This window comes from Platalea leucorodia (assembly GCF_965183815.1).
Source record: "Platalea leucorodia genome assembly, chromosome: 7".
NCBI lineage: Eukaryota > Metazoa > Chordata > Aves > Pelecaniformes > Threskiornithidae > Platalea > Platalea leucorodia.
In genome coordinates this window covers 9142272-9158884 of record NC_138829.1, presented here as the reverse complement: position 1 = coordinate 9158884, position 16613 = coordinate 9142272, and the positions used below count along the sequence as shown (strand labels likewise).

General features: G+C 41.1%; 1 protein-coding gene across 4 annotated transcripts in view; it reads right to left on the bottom strand.

The window, feature by feature from the left end:
* Window positions 1-16613, bottom strand: part of BRF1 (BRF1 general transcription factor IIIB subunit) — a 175139-nt gene that overhangs the window by 116533 nt on the left and 41993 nt on the right. For 2 of the 4 annotated variants that reach the window (XM_082318548.1, XM_082318547.1), the window contains 2 exons: window positions 15357-15656; window positions 14823-14996 (listed from right to left, as the gene is read on the bottom strand). In XM_082318548.1, coding sequence (XP_082174674.1) covers window positions 14823-14916 — 94 coding nt within the window. In that variant the 5' untranslated portion in view covers window positions 14917-14996; window positions 15357-15656. The remainder of the gene's footprint in view (window positions 1-14822; window positions 14997-15356; window positions 15657-16613) is intronic. The other 2 variants (XM_082318546.1, XM_082318545.1) reach the window with 1 other exon arrangement.

The following is a 16613-nucleotide window of genomic DNA, read 5'->3' as shown; positions in this document are numbered from 1 at the left end:
GCAAGGAGTGTGGGGGGAGAGGAGGGTAGGAAGGGGCCGGAGTACACATACTGGTATCCTACCAAAAACTGAGGTCTTCAGTAAGCAATCTGCTGCAATTGTCTATTTGTCACGGGTACTGCAATTCTGTTGGCATTACTGTCAATATTTACTTCACTTAAGTAGGAACTCCCAATGCATCACAAGACAATGTTGCACAGCATCAGTTAGTGAACACACTGAAGTTAATTTACTTGCAATGGCATTTCTCACATTCTTAAAAGTTAACGACCTTCATTAAACGGTTTTAATCAAGATGGAAAATAAGGAATATTTTCCTGAAGTATCATTTTAAACTTTTATCCCTGTATTATCTTCTTTTGAATGCTGTAGCAGTGGCAAGCACTTATCTTGTGTCTCTCTTACAGCACAGAGACTGCTCTTTCATTATCAGTTTTTAAGAAGCTGTAAACTTATCTCAGCTGCTGGAATTCTTCACGAGAGAAAAAAAAAATCAGTAACGATGTACGTATCTGCCTCTGGGAAAATCAAAACTGCCAGTGATATGCTGGGAAAGATCCCCCTAGACTCCTTTCACACAGTCTTGCAGTAGTTTTATTGTAACCAAGCAGTGCAATTTCAAATAATATTCTACAGCACGCTGACGGCAAGCTCCTAAAATACAGCTCTGCTCTGAACAACAACTGAGAATGCTATTATGGGTCTCGTGTTTACAGCTGCTCACTGATTGTCATATTTGCAAAGCTTTCAATAAAAATTATAACTTTTTTTCCCCACTGCTGAGACTTGCAAATTCAGCCTAGGATTTTGATAACAAGCTCAGTACAACACCACAGGTAATGAGCCTGCAGAACTTGCTCCTCCTCACAATTTCAGCTAAAAATTCCAAGTGTTTTAGCCAACATACTTGGAAAAGTATATTCCAGGGTCTCAGCAAAATTTAATAGGAGAGTAATATGCAGAACAGGACTCCTACATTGTGGGAGGCAGCATACTACTGTGTGAAGTACAGATGCCCATGGGACACAAATATATCTACATCATATTACTGCCCTGATGAGCAAGCCATTTTGCTTCCCTTCTGTGCTTGAGTTTCTTCAACCAGAAGATGGGGATTATAATACTGACCTCTGTAAAATGATATCAATTCTACGCCTCCATCACCAGGACCCTCAGCTAGGAGGGAGCAAACTGGAGTTACAGTCCTGCTGCTGGAACTGTTTACATATTAGGTCATTATATTCATACATAATAAATACATTAGTAAAAAAAATACACACACAGAAATAACCTGAGAGAAGGAAGCTGAACTAGGTATACATCTTCTCAAAGCCTGGCTGTTCACCTACAAAAGCTTTCACTTGTTTGCTCTTCTCCTGGCCCCACAATTCTTGCATTTCAGATTACACAGCAACAACAGCTTCAAAAGGAGAACAGGCAGGGCTCGACCCCGACTACCCTCTCGGCTTTTAACTCCCCTTACAGAAGCGAATCTGGGTTTTCCACAAGTCAGGAAGAGGCTTTAGTCACCAGTCCGTGTGTCGGCCCCCGCCCCCCATCCAATGGGCACCTGTCATCGTGTTGCCCATCAGAAGACGGATTAGTCTGGATTCTGAGCAAAGAGAAATTCTCCATACATAGCACAAGTCAAACACTTAAACTGCCGAGTAGAAAGACTGCTGCACCCACGAGCAAAGTGTCACCTACCCATCTGTTTTACATGGCACCCTAACCGACACAGGCTCAGGGGAAACTGGCACTGCGGTGGATGCTGCTTACCTTGACTTCAGCAAAGCTGAAGACATGGTCTGCCATGGTGTTCTTAAAGCCAAATTGTTGAGACGCTGTGGTTTGGCTAGCTGGCCTACAAGGCACATATGAAATTGGCTGGACTGCCAAGTTTGAAGGGCTGTGATTAACAGTACAAAGTCCAACTAGCAGATAGGTACTACAGGGGTCCCTCGGGGGCAACGCTGTCTCAATTAGCACTGAGACAGCAAGGCAGAAGGCACCCGAGGCAAGTATGCAGATGGTACCAAGCTGGGGGAGCAGTCAGTACATCAGAAGGTGGGGCTGCCGTTCAGAGGGATCTTAGCAAGTTGCAGAACTGGGCTGACAGGAGCTGCATTTGTCTTTGAACTTCTTGAAAAGTCTCGTACCCGAGACAGAATAAGCCCTTGCTACAGTACAGGCTGGGACTGACCAGCTAAGGAACAGCTTGCACAAAAGGAGCTGGAGGTCCCCATGGACAAGTTGAGCAGGAGTCAGCAGCATGCTCTTGCATCAAGAAAGGCCAAACACATACTGAGTTGTATTATCAAAGTGTAGCCAACAGCCAAGGGAAGTGGTTATTCCCCTCTACTCAGTACCTGTGAGGCTGCATCTGGAGAGCCATGTTCAGGTCTAGGTTCTTACGTACAGCTTCAGTACTCCAAAGTGACTACAGCGGAGGGCCCCTGACACGGCTGAGGGGCTGGAGCATGTGATATATGAGGAAAAGCTGAGAGAGATGAGCTTGTTCAGCCCAGAGAAGAGAAGGCATTAGGGGATATCTAATGCTGTCTTAACTAGCTAGTGAAGGGGGTAGAGAGAATATGGAGCAAAATTCTTCTCGGACACACACAGACAGAACGAAACACAACAGATGCAAGTTGCAGCATGAGAAAAATCTGATTAGATATTAGGAAAAAAAAAAAATCTTTGCCATGAAGGTAGTGAAAGATTGCAATAGGTTGCCCAGAGAGAGTATGACACGTCTACTGCTAGAGACAACCAACGCTCAACCAGAGTACAGCTTTAGCAATCTACTGAGGACATAAGCAGGGAATTGCAGAACTGACTTCCAGAGGGCCCTTCCAATCTAAATTATTCCACAGCCCTACATAGGACACAGGCTTTCTGGACTGTCTCCTCTGTATATAGACAATATATCTGAAGGTGATGAAATAAACATTTCCCTCTATGTACCACATCTTCTCTGCCTCCTGGAGAGCTGGTGGAAAGTGCTCTGCATTCTCTTTCCTCCCATCCTAGAACCTGTCAGTAGGAAGGACTGTTGTGATGAAACACTTCTATCAAGCTACTGTTTTTCCAGCTTTTTTTTTTTTTTGATGCTGTTCTCATGTTCTGGATACTACCTCTCAGCCAGTATTCTTGGCTCCTGATTGTGCTCCCAACTTCTCCAGTTGCAACAGGAGGAAAGTGACCAGTTTACAGCTCTGCTGGGAGGGCTGCCAACATTATCAGCAAAAACCAAGGACTGGAGCATTCTCTTGTTTCATCATCAAATGACTGAGAAACAGCTGAGACACTGAAGCTACCAGTTCAAAGCCTGAGGAATGAGTCCAGCAGCAACCAATACTTGAGTTGCTTTCCTCTGCCAAAGTAAGAGCTTAGAGTCTAGGTGGAAAATAATAAATATTAAACTGAAAGTTGGCAAAAATATTTTTCAACTGGAAAACCATAATCTGAATATGTGCTGGAAATAATTATTGGCAATGAACTGGGTCCTCCAGATGTGACAAGAATGCAGTGATCTGGGAGTCCCTCAGAGACAGCAGCACAGATGCAGTCCATCTGTTGCATTCTCTAGAAGACTGATCCTTTAACGACCAGAAATTGTCATATAGAAAAGAAAATTCAACTTAGATTCTGTACAAGTTAACAGCACTCGTGGGAAAACCAAACTTTCAACTCCAGATGAGCCTTCTCTGAATTCAGGCACCAACTGAGAGGTGCAGCAGCTGAAACCTCCAGATGTTTCTTTAAAAGAAGACTTCTTCAGTAATGACTTACAATTATTTTTACATTTCTTTCCTCATTTCCCTGGAGATTAAGGATGGTTCACTGGTGATTTCAATGGCAAATTTAAAAAGAAATATTCTCAATTCAGACAGCCCAGCTCTTTTGCCCAACAGGAAAAGTCACAGAAAAGCATCTATAATCTCACAACCTTTGGAGCTGAATAGGCAGAACTTCATTACGCTGAAGCCATGGCTTCATTGGGGGGGGGTGGGGGGGGTGGGGGGGGATAGTGTATTTTTAATGCAAGTTAGCTAGAAGGGACAACATCTTCACAAAGCAAGGACACAGTGGTGCTTTCTCAGAAACTAGCAAGTGCAGGTAACCTCTCAAATTTTCTGCAGTCTAACTTGAAACACCAGCTTTGTGTTTGTCCTAGAATTGTGCCACACATTATGGTACCTGAAATGACAATAACAACTTTGTTTCCCCTCGGAGACTGCAAGGCCAAAAGGCTCTCTACAATCAAATAAAAAGTTAAAAGGACCAATTATAGAAGGAAAAACACTGTAAAACAGATAAGGTGAGAAATTCTCCTGACAATAAGATAGAGGCAATGTTTGGAGTTCTGGTTTTTATGTAATAAAGATTTTCACATTTCAGTTAGCATGTCATGTTGCTGAATATCTATTTTTACTGCACAATTTTCTCTTCATATTAAAAAGATTATAGCATATTATAAGTTAGACAATTTTTTGTCCACACTAAAAGTATTTTTTTAGTCTATGTATTTTCCCTCTTTCAAAATTTGCTTTCCACCATGAGTAGTTCATATATGATAAAATATATTGTTCACCATTCCTCCCTGCTTACCAATACAAAAGGAATCTGAAGAGCACTCTGATTTCTGCTCCCTGTCAAGGGATAAGCTAAGACTTTACTTTTGGCAGACAAGCTGCTCCTTCATTGAAGAAACAGTTATACATTTCCATTTAAAAATACTGATTAGCAAATCTCATAGCACTTCACCAACACATGCAGTCAAAACATCACTGAGACTACTGTGTTTCTCCCAAACTGGAAAGATGTTGAAAACTTAAATGATTCACTTACAGCTGATCTAAAGATGAGAGCCCCGCAATTTATGTTTTATTGTCAAATGTTTAAAGGATTAAATAAAATACACAATACACAAGCTTCAAAGAACACGTTATCTTCAACATCTTATTTCCAATTAGCAAGTCAAAATAAAGAAGGCATGGGGAACGTTTGGCTTCAAAAGCAGATCTCTGGAAGAAATGAAGATTTTCGTTGTTTTGGGTCTCATTTAAGGCTGCTATTTTCCCAAACTGCTGAAATTGGATAAGATGGAAAGATTATTCTCTCTCTCAAAGGGGAGAAAATAGCAGACATACCACCATGTGATTGAGTATTACATCATTCGCACTTACAATATGAGCCAGTCTAGCAGTTAAACTTAAAAGACATTTTCTTTTGCCTTCGAGGAAGGACATGGACTTGCCATAAAGGCAGGCTAACAGGGAAAAGGTTAGAAAAGGCTCAGCTCACAATTTTACTTGGCATGAGATTACAAAATGCTAAAAGTCTTACACTGAGAAGCATTTTCAGCATGAAGTTTGTGTATGAAGACTATGTCGTGCAAACAAAATCCTAGTGAAACATCTGAAGAGATAAGACAGCTCTTGAGAAGTACTTTTACCAATTTTTAAAAGGCTTATACTTTATTAGGGTGTAAGAAATCATTATCAAGACCACTTTCAAGATATGAAGACAGGCCAGGTTTGAGAATGAATCCTGTTTTTCCAGAACAAATTTGAAAGGTAATATTGTTTCTCTGATATACCTTCACTTTGTTCTTACAACATCAAAAAGCGCAAGACAAAAAGCTGCATAAGACTTAAGAATGCGATGATAGTGGACACAGTTTTAGAAGACCTCAAGCTAAAATAATATTTGCAGATAGCAAGCACAGAAGTGCTTACAGGTCTCAACGCACTGGCTTTTAATCACCCTATTTTGCATTACTGATCTTAATTAAACTATTTAATAACACAAATTTGTCTTCTAAGGCATCATTCTTACTGCATTAAAATGCAAATACACAATCTTCAAAATGATTTTAATGAAGGAGAGCATTTAATTTTCTAATTGACTTCTAAAGCATTAAAATGCAGAAAACATTAGTGATGGCTACAACCTGGAATATTTTCCAGTGACCAGATCAAAAATAATCGACCATAATTGATCATGTTTGCTACCAGGATTTATTTAAATAAAGCATCAGGTAACCTTTTTTTTTTTTCCCTTTTCTTAAGGGGGGTGGGCGCGCAGGGAAGGAAGGGGAAGCGTCTCCTCCACATCCCACACCACATCCAGCATATCCTCTGACAAAAGCAAGAATCTGCTACACAATGACCAGCTGTACCACACTTTATTTAGCTGGTGTTTGCAACATATTAGCTCCCATCAGATCAAAACACCACACAGTTATAATGGTGGTTTTGCTGACATAAGCACCAAAATTCAGATGCAGAGATAAACTTCTGAATTAAGCAGAGCGCCCACCTAATCATTTCCTCTTTTAAACAAGCTTTAAGACGACTGTTAAATATTTATTTTCACAAGCATGCAGGGATCGCTGAAGGTCAAAGACATCAGAGGTGTGATCCCCTTCCTTATCGTCCCTCCTTTGTATTTATTTCACTGGAAGGAGGCCTCTCTGCCATCACATTTCCCTCCCCTCATCCATCACCTAGAACTTGTCCTGCCTTCGTTCCCCTCATTAGTTCCCATGTCTCTGCCACCACGTTTCAAAGCATCAGCCCCTCTCAGTGCTGCTGGTAAGCGAGGGCTGCCCCTCATATTTTTACCCCAGTATTACTGATGCTTTCTTAGCTCTCCTGTTCCCTGCTTCTCTTTCTTTCCTTGTTTTACCACAAGAATGTCTCATCACTTCAGAAACCCCAAACTGGAACATAATTACTAAGAAGACAGACCATGCAATGAATTTTATTAATGATTTTTATGCACGCAATAACAGACCACTATTAAATGCATTAAAAATCCGGTTCAGATGCTTCTGCTTCAGTATTTCTGCGTTACGCAAGGCCTGACATGGCGACAGAGCACCGGACTGCCAAACGATAAACACGTCTTCTGCCTGCCCATAATGGAATTCAAGCCCACAGCAACAAAGGCTTCAGCAAACCTAATCCAGAAGCCTACAGAGTAAAGCCTGTCCCTTCCTTTCAAAGAGGAACCACAACGACTGGTTTTGTCCCAACACAGAAAGGTACGATGGGCAAGGGCACAGGACCTCCGAAATTAAAACAATCCAGGTGCAACAGCTCTATCGAGCGCAAACGCCACTGTTTTCAGCAGTCGCAGCCATCGATGTGCTTTGAGGAAGAACTGCCTGGACTTGAAATACTCTGCTCTCTAAAGCAAAAAAGTATTTCTGCAGTCAAATTTCCAAAGAGGATTATTATGACCTTTACTGTTAAAAATATCCCTTAAGTGAGGAAAACAAAAAACAAAGCTATCAAAACCAGCCAAAAATCTGTAATCTTGATAGGCCATCTTGTGGCCCTGTTCCCCTCTCTATCTCTGCAGATACTTTGTTTAATGATGCATTGTGGAAAAGTTGACAATTTGAGCCACCTGCTGGGTACCAACATCCTGAGGGGAAAAAAAGTTGGTCACTCTTCTACACAAAAGCTGGTGAGAATTTTGTCAGCAAATTCAATGGGGCAGGATCAGGTCTCCTCCTGCCAGCACTAGAGGTCAAATACTTCTTTTTCCTGAGTTAGTAACAAGTTAACAGAAAAGCAGATTTTCAGCATGTGCAATTCTTAAACAAAACATTAGCCTGAACACACACACGCACGCAAAATTACAGTCCTCCTGCTTCTTTTGGATGATATATTTAGAAATCCTATTAGCTGGAGAGATCAACATTCTTATCTGAATTTCCAGGATGCTGTAACATGCAAAATTAGAGCAGCTCTCTTAAGTGGGTCAATTATCACTACTGCACTTACAGCAGCGTTTCCCCTCCCTCCCTGCAGCATCCATAATGGGCATTTAGCAAAAGGATTTAAACAGTAAGATGTTGAGTTGACACACAACCACAATGTAAAGTTCCCTTCCCCTTTTTTATTTTCAGAATCTTAAAGGAACAAAGAAAATCACGCAAGTACAGAATCTCCACATTAAAATTACGGTCTCCCTGTGGAAAGCTTCGATGACTTTCAGCGACGGGGCACCCCGCAGGATAATGCTAGTCAGCAATCACACTCGCTATTTTCCTGCCACATCTGAGTCATGCACAAGTAAGGTTTATGGCTTTCCCCTCCAGGAGACAAGAGGAGAACCTGAGGGCCACTAACCATCTCCCCCAGTCCTGCAGGGCCATACAACCAGTTTGAAAGGCTTCAGGTTATTTTCTTCTCAAGAGGGAATTCTCTTTAAAAGACACTGCAAATCACCAGATACAAGTGGAACAATTCAAGTACCCAGCATCACTTCAGATACTACAAAGACATCTATAGAGGACAGACAGATATGACACAGGACCTAGGGAAGCACCGGCTCTTCTGCAATACAGCTGGAGGCCAGGAAAGATGCCCGAGGGTGGCACAGCCCCAGCTCCTCCTGCCTGGCTGCCCCACTGCTGCCCAATTGCAAGCGCAGGGCGGCAGCCAGGAGCAGCCCTTGCAATGAAGGGATGCAGCGGGGAAGAGAAGGGAGCCACACAACGGAGCATACAACGTCAACGAGCACATGGAGGGGAAAATTTTACTTTCCCACCAACGGGAAACATGAAACACCTCATTTTCTCTGCAACGTACTTCCTTCATACGTCTCTCTTTATACGGAAAAAAGTGCGAGGCAGTACTGCGAATAAAAAAAAAAATCATATGATTCTCCTTCACTCCATGGAAAAGGAGACTGGATATGCTGGCTTCAGGTCATGAGCCCTGCTGTTGAAGTTCAGCAGTCCCAACCCTGGCTGGAGGAGAGGGTGATGGGGAGAAATTAAGGGGAAGAAATTAAATTTCTATTGCTGCCCTTGGCTGCCCTCTTCCCTACATCTCCAGCAGTTTCTCCTGTGGTACCGAATAGGAATGATCACACAAGCCGAGCATTGCCAAACACATGAACTATTTGGAAATAGATGCAAATAACATGGGGCAACGTTAGCTGCACCCTATTTAAAGGTGGCAATTTTTCATTGAGAAGATTGAATTGAAATTAGATTGAAACTCTCCCAGCTAAAATCCATCCACTTAAAAGCATACCTATTTTAAAACTGGATTTTGAAATTAAGTGGACAAGGCTTTTCCAAGACTTCAAGTCCAAGCAAATGCTTCATTAGGAAGCATTTCTCTACCTAGAGTGCGGTCAAACCCTGCAACAAGCTTCCTCGAGAGGTGGTTGATGCCCCAAGCCTGTCAGTGTTTAAGAAGCATTTGGAAAATGCCCTTAACATACTTTAATTTTTGGTCAGCCCTGGAGTGGTCAGGCAGTTGGACCAGATGATCGTTGTAGGACCCTTCCAACTGAAAATACTGTATTCTATTCAACTGTCTATGAAGTAAGATCTTGGTGTCCTTTACCACACACACACAAAAATCTAGTGAAATGAAATAATTTGCTTTTGTAAATACTATATGTATTTAACTGTGCAATTTAAAAATCCATTTTTAATCTCTTATGTCCTTGTCACACTCAACAATTGAACAAAACACATTTTGAATGCACCTGTATTTAATCACAAGTAAAAGGTCAGTTAGTTACTAAAAAGAAAGTCCTTAACCAAAGAGAAACAGAAACTGGTTTTATTAACTTCCCTAACTAAAGCTCTAAAGTTTTGTTGATTAAAGCCTAATTTCAAAAGTTAACTTTTTAATTGGGAAGACTAGGGCCTGCTGGCTCCAGGAAGTTTTAGTAGAGGTCAAAAGATTGCTGGAGATTTAATTTTTCATTTCTAATAAAAAAGGAAGTCTTGCCCTTTTCCTTGCAAAGATAGACCTTGAAGTGTTAGTAGGGAAACAAAGACCGTATCCATCAAAGACTCTCATGGTGAGGTTATACAAAGCTTCCCAAGACAGTATGGATGCCAGCAGAGCCTGCTAACGCTTGAAAGGAAATTAGCTGGACTTCTCTTGCAAAGACCAACAAGGCAGAAAGGCTCAGTAGCTGATGCTTAATCTAGGATTAAAGAGACCAATTCCTTACTCCATCACAGATTTTCAGGGTAACTTTGAATGTGTCACTTAGCCTCAGTTCTGCACCTGGAAATGAAGATAAATACTCTCAACTTCCCTTACTGTGACATGAAAATAAACACGTTAAACCAGGAGGCATTCAAAGAGCTTGGCAATAAAGTACAAGTACTGCAGACAAATAGGAAATAACAAAGTACTGCCCCATTCAGCCAGCAGATGCCCTTTTTTTTTTTTCCCAAATCCTTCTTGCCTGCTGGGATCCTGCAATGCCTTCATGATCCTCCCTCAAACAAAAGGGAGGTTCACAGGGCAGAGGAAGCAGGGGAGGAAAAGCGCCTTATGCTTTCCCATCCAGTGCAAGTTTATATGTAAAAGACACCAAGGCACCAAACTTTCTCCTGTCAGCCTTCTGCTTCCCAACACTCAAATTTAAGAGGTTAGTTTTCTTAAACATTTAGCAGAAAGGTTCTTCTGCAAAGAACTCAGAGAGGCCTCACTTGGCTGCCTTGGACTGACCCTTTCTTTCCTCTGACTACACACAAAGCTGCCAAAGACCACCTGGATAACTTGGGCAACATGAAGCTCAGGAGGCTGCTCCAGCCCAGGGTGATGGGAAGGGCTTGGCAAGCCCCCCAGCACCGAGACTGATCAGCTTTACTGGAGGGGGAAAAATCTGCCCTGAATTTACCTCCAGAGGCAAACAGAGGGATATTTACACAAGATAACTGGTGAGGGAACTTTGCGAGGACTCTTCTCATATGAAAAGGTTTTATTTACTGAACTCTAACAAGACAGGATTTGGTTTACAGTAAGGGTGCATTTTCCAGAGAGCTTCAAAGAAAAAGAATAAATAAATAAAATAAAAAAAGGTTCTTGTGTGTGGGATAAGAGACACTTACTATGTAAAATGTTGCTGTAAAAAAACCCAGGTGGTAGCATTCAAAATATTACAAACAAAATAGTGGGCAGTTGTACACTTTTTCTAACAGTTGTGTACAGTAAAAAGGATTACAAACAGAATGAAATGTTCCTTAATTAAAACAAACTGATATCCCACCTGGAAAATCCTGGCCAGGCTCTCATTGTTCCTGAGTGACCCTAGGGCAGCCACGGGTTACAGCCGAGCCCGTAAGTCACTCAGACACCCTGCCGGGCTCGTCCCAAGTTGTCTCTCTCGGGAATGGCAGGACCAGCTAAAGAGCCCTTTGTTTCCATTCAAACATATGTAGGGGTGGAAAAGCTGTTCAAAACATTAAAGAGAAACAACTGAGGACTGTTACTATTCCAAGAAACAAATTAAGAGCCAGAGTCTAAAATGCCCGGAGCACTGGCAGTGCCAGCTGAAGTCAAATGTCACTGGAAACGCTCAGCATCGCTCAGCCCCTGGGAGGGGGACAACTGGTTCCATCAAACCTTAGGATTTAAAAATCATTATCTCCTTCAGATGTATTTTTTGCATTATACCTTTAATTCTGACATCGATAATATAGACACATTTTATAGAGAATAATAAATTTAAGTTTTTATAGGTAGCTCATTAAAAGGATGAAACACATCCCAAATTCAGCTAATAGCTAGTAAGCCATCTTCCCTTTAAAACATTAACACTGACAAGTAATATAAGCAAGGCAAATGAAAAGCTGTGTCAAAGTTGCTGCATTGTGGGGTTTTGTGTCAAATCAGCTAATAAAAACAATAAACTGATCAATTCAGATCTCAAATAATATATTAAACTTTCTAAAGAACTATAAATAAAAGCTGCACTTTAGATAAATAAACTGTTATGTTCTCTTTAAGATCTAGAACTATTTTTTCAGATTAAAAAAATTGTGTTACTGGATTATTTTGCATTTTTGCATTAATTAAACAACGCATAAGAACCAAGGAGAACTTAATGTTCTCCTATTTCAGGCTAAGGTTTATTCAGGCATAATTCAGACTGCACCAGTAGACTTGGCTACAATTTTCCTCACATTTTCACAGAGGCTGGCTGACGACACGTACATTATGAAAAAAGAGGAATAAGCAGATATCCATGTCAGATAAATACATTCCACTCCCTCAAACTGAACTCAAAGCAGACAATTAAATCCTGTTTTCCCTCTCCAAACACTTCCCACTCCTGTGGTTCTGCCACTGGAGAGAACACAGCATTTCTTGCCACTTCAGCCCCTGACTGCATCCCACTGTACCTCCCCAGGCCGCATACAGACTTTGTTCCTTCTACCATAATATTTAAGAAATATGCTGTCTTCTGTTTCAGAGACTAATCTGTTCCCAGCTAATCCCTCTTCCCTTTATGACTCCCAAGTCACTCCACTGATTCATTTTGGGCCACTCAAAGCCAAGGTGCTGTCTCTGAGCTCTGATGCTGCTGCTGCCCATCACTACTTCTTCCACATTATCTCTTTCCTCTAAAATACATTCACCAATCTTCAGTCTTTAACTTCCTCTTCTAAATTTCTCCCAAATTTCTTCAGAAAAGTTCTATAACCAACATAAGGATAACGAACACTTTAAACTCAGTAAATCTACTTAGCAGTGTTAAATCTTGAAGCACTACAAATACTGTATGTCTTTTGTACAGCATATTTCTCCTCTTTGCACGCCATCCTCTGCTGGCTTCTTCAGAAGACCAAAACCAACTGCCAGCTCATTACCCTGAACATGCGTCTTCATTCTTGCTAAAGCATCTTGTCGCATGTCCTCTACACCTGCTCTTGGTCTCTCTGGACCAAAGGCCCTGGAACACGCCTGGCTCCTGTAGCACAGTTCTATATGGCCAGATCTAGGCTGGAAACAAATATAGCGTGCCGATAATGATCATCATCATCAATCTATGGAGGCTTAGATGTATTTTCATTTCAAAGGTCAGCAATATGCACCTGTGGCTCTCAGATTTTCAAGTTTCTAATGAAAGGTTAAGATACCAGAAAAGGAAATTGTATTTCAATGTTCAGAATCCATAATTTATTTGGGGTTTGTTTTTCAAACTACACTGGACTTTAAATACTAAAAAGCAAAACAAAACCCCAAACAGCAGAACACAGGCAGAAGCTGAACTTGCTCTCCCAAAGTAACACAGTTAAATTCTTAATATCAACTACAAAATTAAGTTTATCTAATGTTTTTTTTTTTTTAAAAAAAAAAAAACACAGCACTAACAAAACTGAGCCACACAGTCATGCACTACCACTGCTTGATTCCCAGGTGGCACAGTAACCGTACAAATGAAGACGGAGTACTTTGTGATATTGATATAGAAAGACAGAGCCCATCTTTGCAGTCTTATTCATACCCTGATCCTCGTATTTTACATGAAATATCACACAGGGTATTACCTCAATTTAATGAAAAAAGTGGGAAAATTAATTTAATATAGCATCAACCAGAGCAGTACATCTTGCACATGCTGAAATATTTTAAAGAAGGATATGTCAAAGCAAAGGATTTTTTTGTTTGTTTGCTAGAAAAGTTAACCACACTTACTGCACAGATGGCTGCTACGTGACAGTGTACCTACTTGCCTATTACAGCTCATACTGCTTCAAATGCTTTTTATCACTACCAGTGGGGAAAAATGGATTTGCATATTATGGCTAGGCTATCATTCAGTAGTAGCAAATAATGACTGTAAATAAATGACTTTAAAAATGTGACATGGGCATAAAAAATATTGGCAATACTTTTAAATCAACACTGTCTTTACGGTAACGATGGAGTTACTGTTCAAAGTTCACACAGAGATTTTACATTAGAAGAGACTAGTGTAATAGGCAAGCCTGCCTTTTAATTCCATTATTCCTCCAAAACCACATTTTTTTAATCATGCAAATGCAATGACCACAACACTACCAGAAAGCACTAATTTTAGAATACTGAATGTAGTTTCCAAAACTAAAAAAAGCCATCTCGGTCTTAAAAGAAAAGCTAAGCTGTTCAACTACTAAAATATAGTATGAAAACAGCAATCTATAAAAAGCATCAAATCAAATAGAATACTGATGATATGCACATACTGCTTTAAAGTAGAAAAGAACTAAAATAACAGAAGAAATTGTTTGATACTAAACTCTAAATTCCAGTAACTGAAACACAACATAAAATAAGTAAAAATATATAGAACAAATAAATTTGGATGGCCAGCAGTATTTAAAGTTTACATGAATTTTAATGAAGTTCTACAAGACAAAAATAGGGATGGTCTAGGAGCAAGGGAGTACTCACTTGCAGCTCTGGCCTGTGTGCAGTCCCACCTCCAGCCACTGATCTCCCATAGGATCTTCCGAGCAAATTTCAGAATTTATCAAATGCCTTTTTCCCCAAAACTAAAACAGGAGTGATACTGTCCTTCCCACAAGCGTTAAAAGAAAGGAATCCAAATATCTTATGGAAAACCCACTGGAACTCTATAATCTGTTCTTTAATGCTGACACTACAGGATGCTTGGGGTTAATTTTCATTTGTTTCAAAAAAGAAAAACAAAACAACAAAAACCCACACCATAAACAAGTAATCCCTTGCACAGGAAAAGTGCAATCTTACAGCAGAAGAAGATGTTGAGAAAGAAGAAATTCAGAGTTATTGATGGGAGGCAGAGTGACATTTATAGCTCCTTGTAAATATTAAGTATTGTACATTTAGAAAGGGAAAAAATTTACTCGAACCCCAGGAAAAACTCCCATTCACTTCAGTATATAAAAGCAATAGTGAAAGTTAGCTCCTAAACACTTACCTTTGCAAATTTTGAAACAAGGTCTAAGTGGGATAGTTGACTTACTAAAAGCATGTCTCTTACTCATTTTTATTTTTTAAAATGTGAAAGGATACGAGGAGTTCCTTCTGTCCTACACACCAGGTAGAGACATGCAGCAATTACGTGGGTCATCTTTCTCCCTCGGGTTAGGTGCTTGCTCACAGCCATCTTGAAAAAATTAAAGGCAGTATCCAGACAATGTTGATTGAGTTGAAGCTGGTTTCCCAAGTGGTGAATCTGACGTTTCCCTAGAAAAATTAACAAGGAAAAAAAATGCTTAACAACTTTATAGTTAGTGTGCTTTTGGGTTGGGTTTTTTTTGGTGGGTTTTGTTTTTTTTTTTTTTAAAGACAAAATTCAGTGGGCGGATTTTGGATTTCATCCCTGTGTAAAATACAGTAACCTCTCAAGTTTCAGGAACTATATATCCTCAGTTCCTCAGGACAAAATGCCTCATTTTGGACTACTAGAATTGAAATACATGCAATCAGTGAGCCCTGGAAAACAAAGCCACAAACATCAGCCCCAGAGAGGATCCAAAACATAGCCAAGACTTCTCAGGCAAAAGATTATGCCCCCTACTCCAAAGATCATTTGACAATTAGTACTTGGTTAGATGTAGCGACGAACTTATGAAAACCGGAGGTCATGGAGTGTTTGACATTGGCGTGCAAATAGAGGAGACGTTTTGCTGCAACTCTCCAAGAAGTGATGAAATTTGCAGTTCCTCTGACCACAACAGAAGCCCACAAGGAAAGGGGCTCTGCTCCAGGCTTGCCCATGATCACCGCCGATGGGGAGGCGCTTCCTTCCTCCGAACACTTTCGCACCAGAGCCTTCGTTTAAGGCTTGGATGCCAGACTGACGAGATTAGTTTGCGGCTTCAGGAAAACAAATGTGCCTTCACCCTTAAATAAAATAATAAAAAGTGTGTTTCGGATGATTCATGGCAGGAAGCGGTACAGCTGCCGGGACAGATGCGGGAAGCAAGGTCCTGTCCATCCTCACAGCTCCAACTGCGGAAGAGCGCGCCGAAAAGACAGCTTAAGAAAAAGATGGGGGAAGTCGTGAGGAAAACAGAGCGCTGGAGTTGCTCAGCATACGGGGTCAGACAGCACATCAAGAAAAATCCTTTAATTCAATGTGCCGGGCAGATGTTTCCAGTACGCGTATTTACAGGAAACGCTCGTCTGTTCCCTTCAGAGATGTCATGAGCAGCTTTGCTGAGGGGGGCACGACGCCTACCACGCGCCTCGGCCACCATGGCTCACGGAAGCGATGGTGACCACACGATGCTTACCGCAACACCAGCACCTGCAGAGGCTGCACATCTTAATTTTATGCAAATCCCTACACCATCATCACTAACAACATGGTAAAAGCATTTAACCTCCGAAGAACCTTTGCCAAAGGTGCTGCTTCAATTTGACTTTAATAAAAAGCGACTCCAGACACACAGCCAGGGTCAGCCAGACTCCGGCCAAACAGGAGCTGCCACAAAGCAACAGCTTCTCCTTCCTGCGCAAGCAGCAATTAGTGCACTCACCAACAAAACCTCCTTTAAGGCACATTGCTCAACCAGGTGTAACACATTTGGACGAAGAAGTAACAACAGAGGGAGGATATATCACCTCCCACAACAGGTGTGGGTACAATAAGCTACTCAAGAGTAATCCAAAGCCCATTAAGTGAATAGTTTTTCCACTGCCATCAGCAGGCCCTGGACTGGCACTCACTAGCCTCAAATACAAATACTACTTCTTCCCAAAACTAAGATACTAACTAGCACTTGTCCTCCCCTAAATTTTATTTCATGTTCTACAACTTGCATGGCTGAAGCGGGATCAAGACTTCTATGTCCCTAA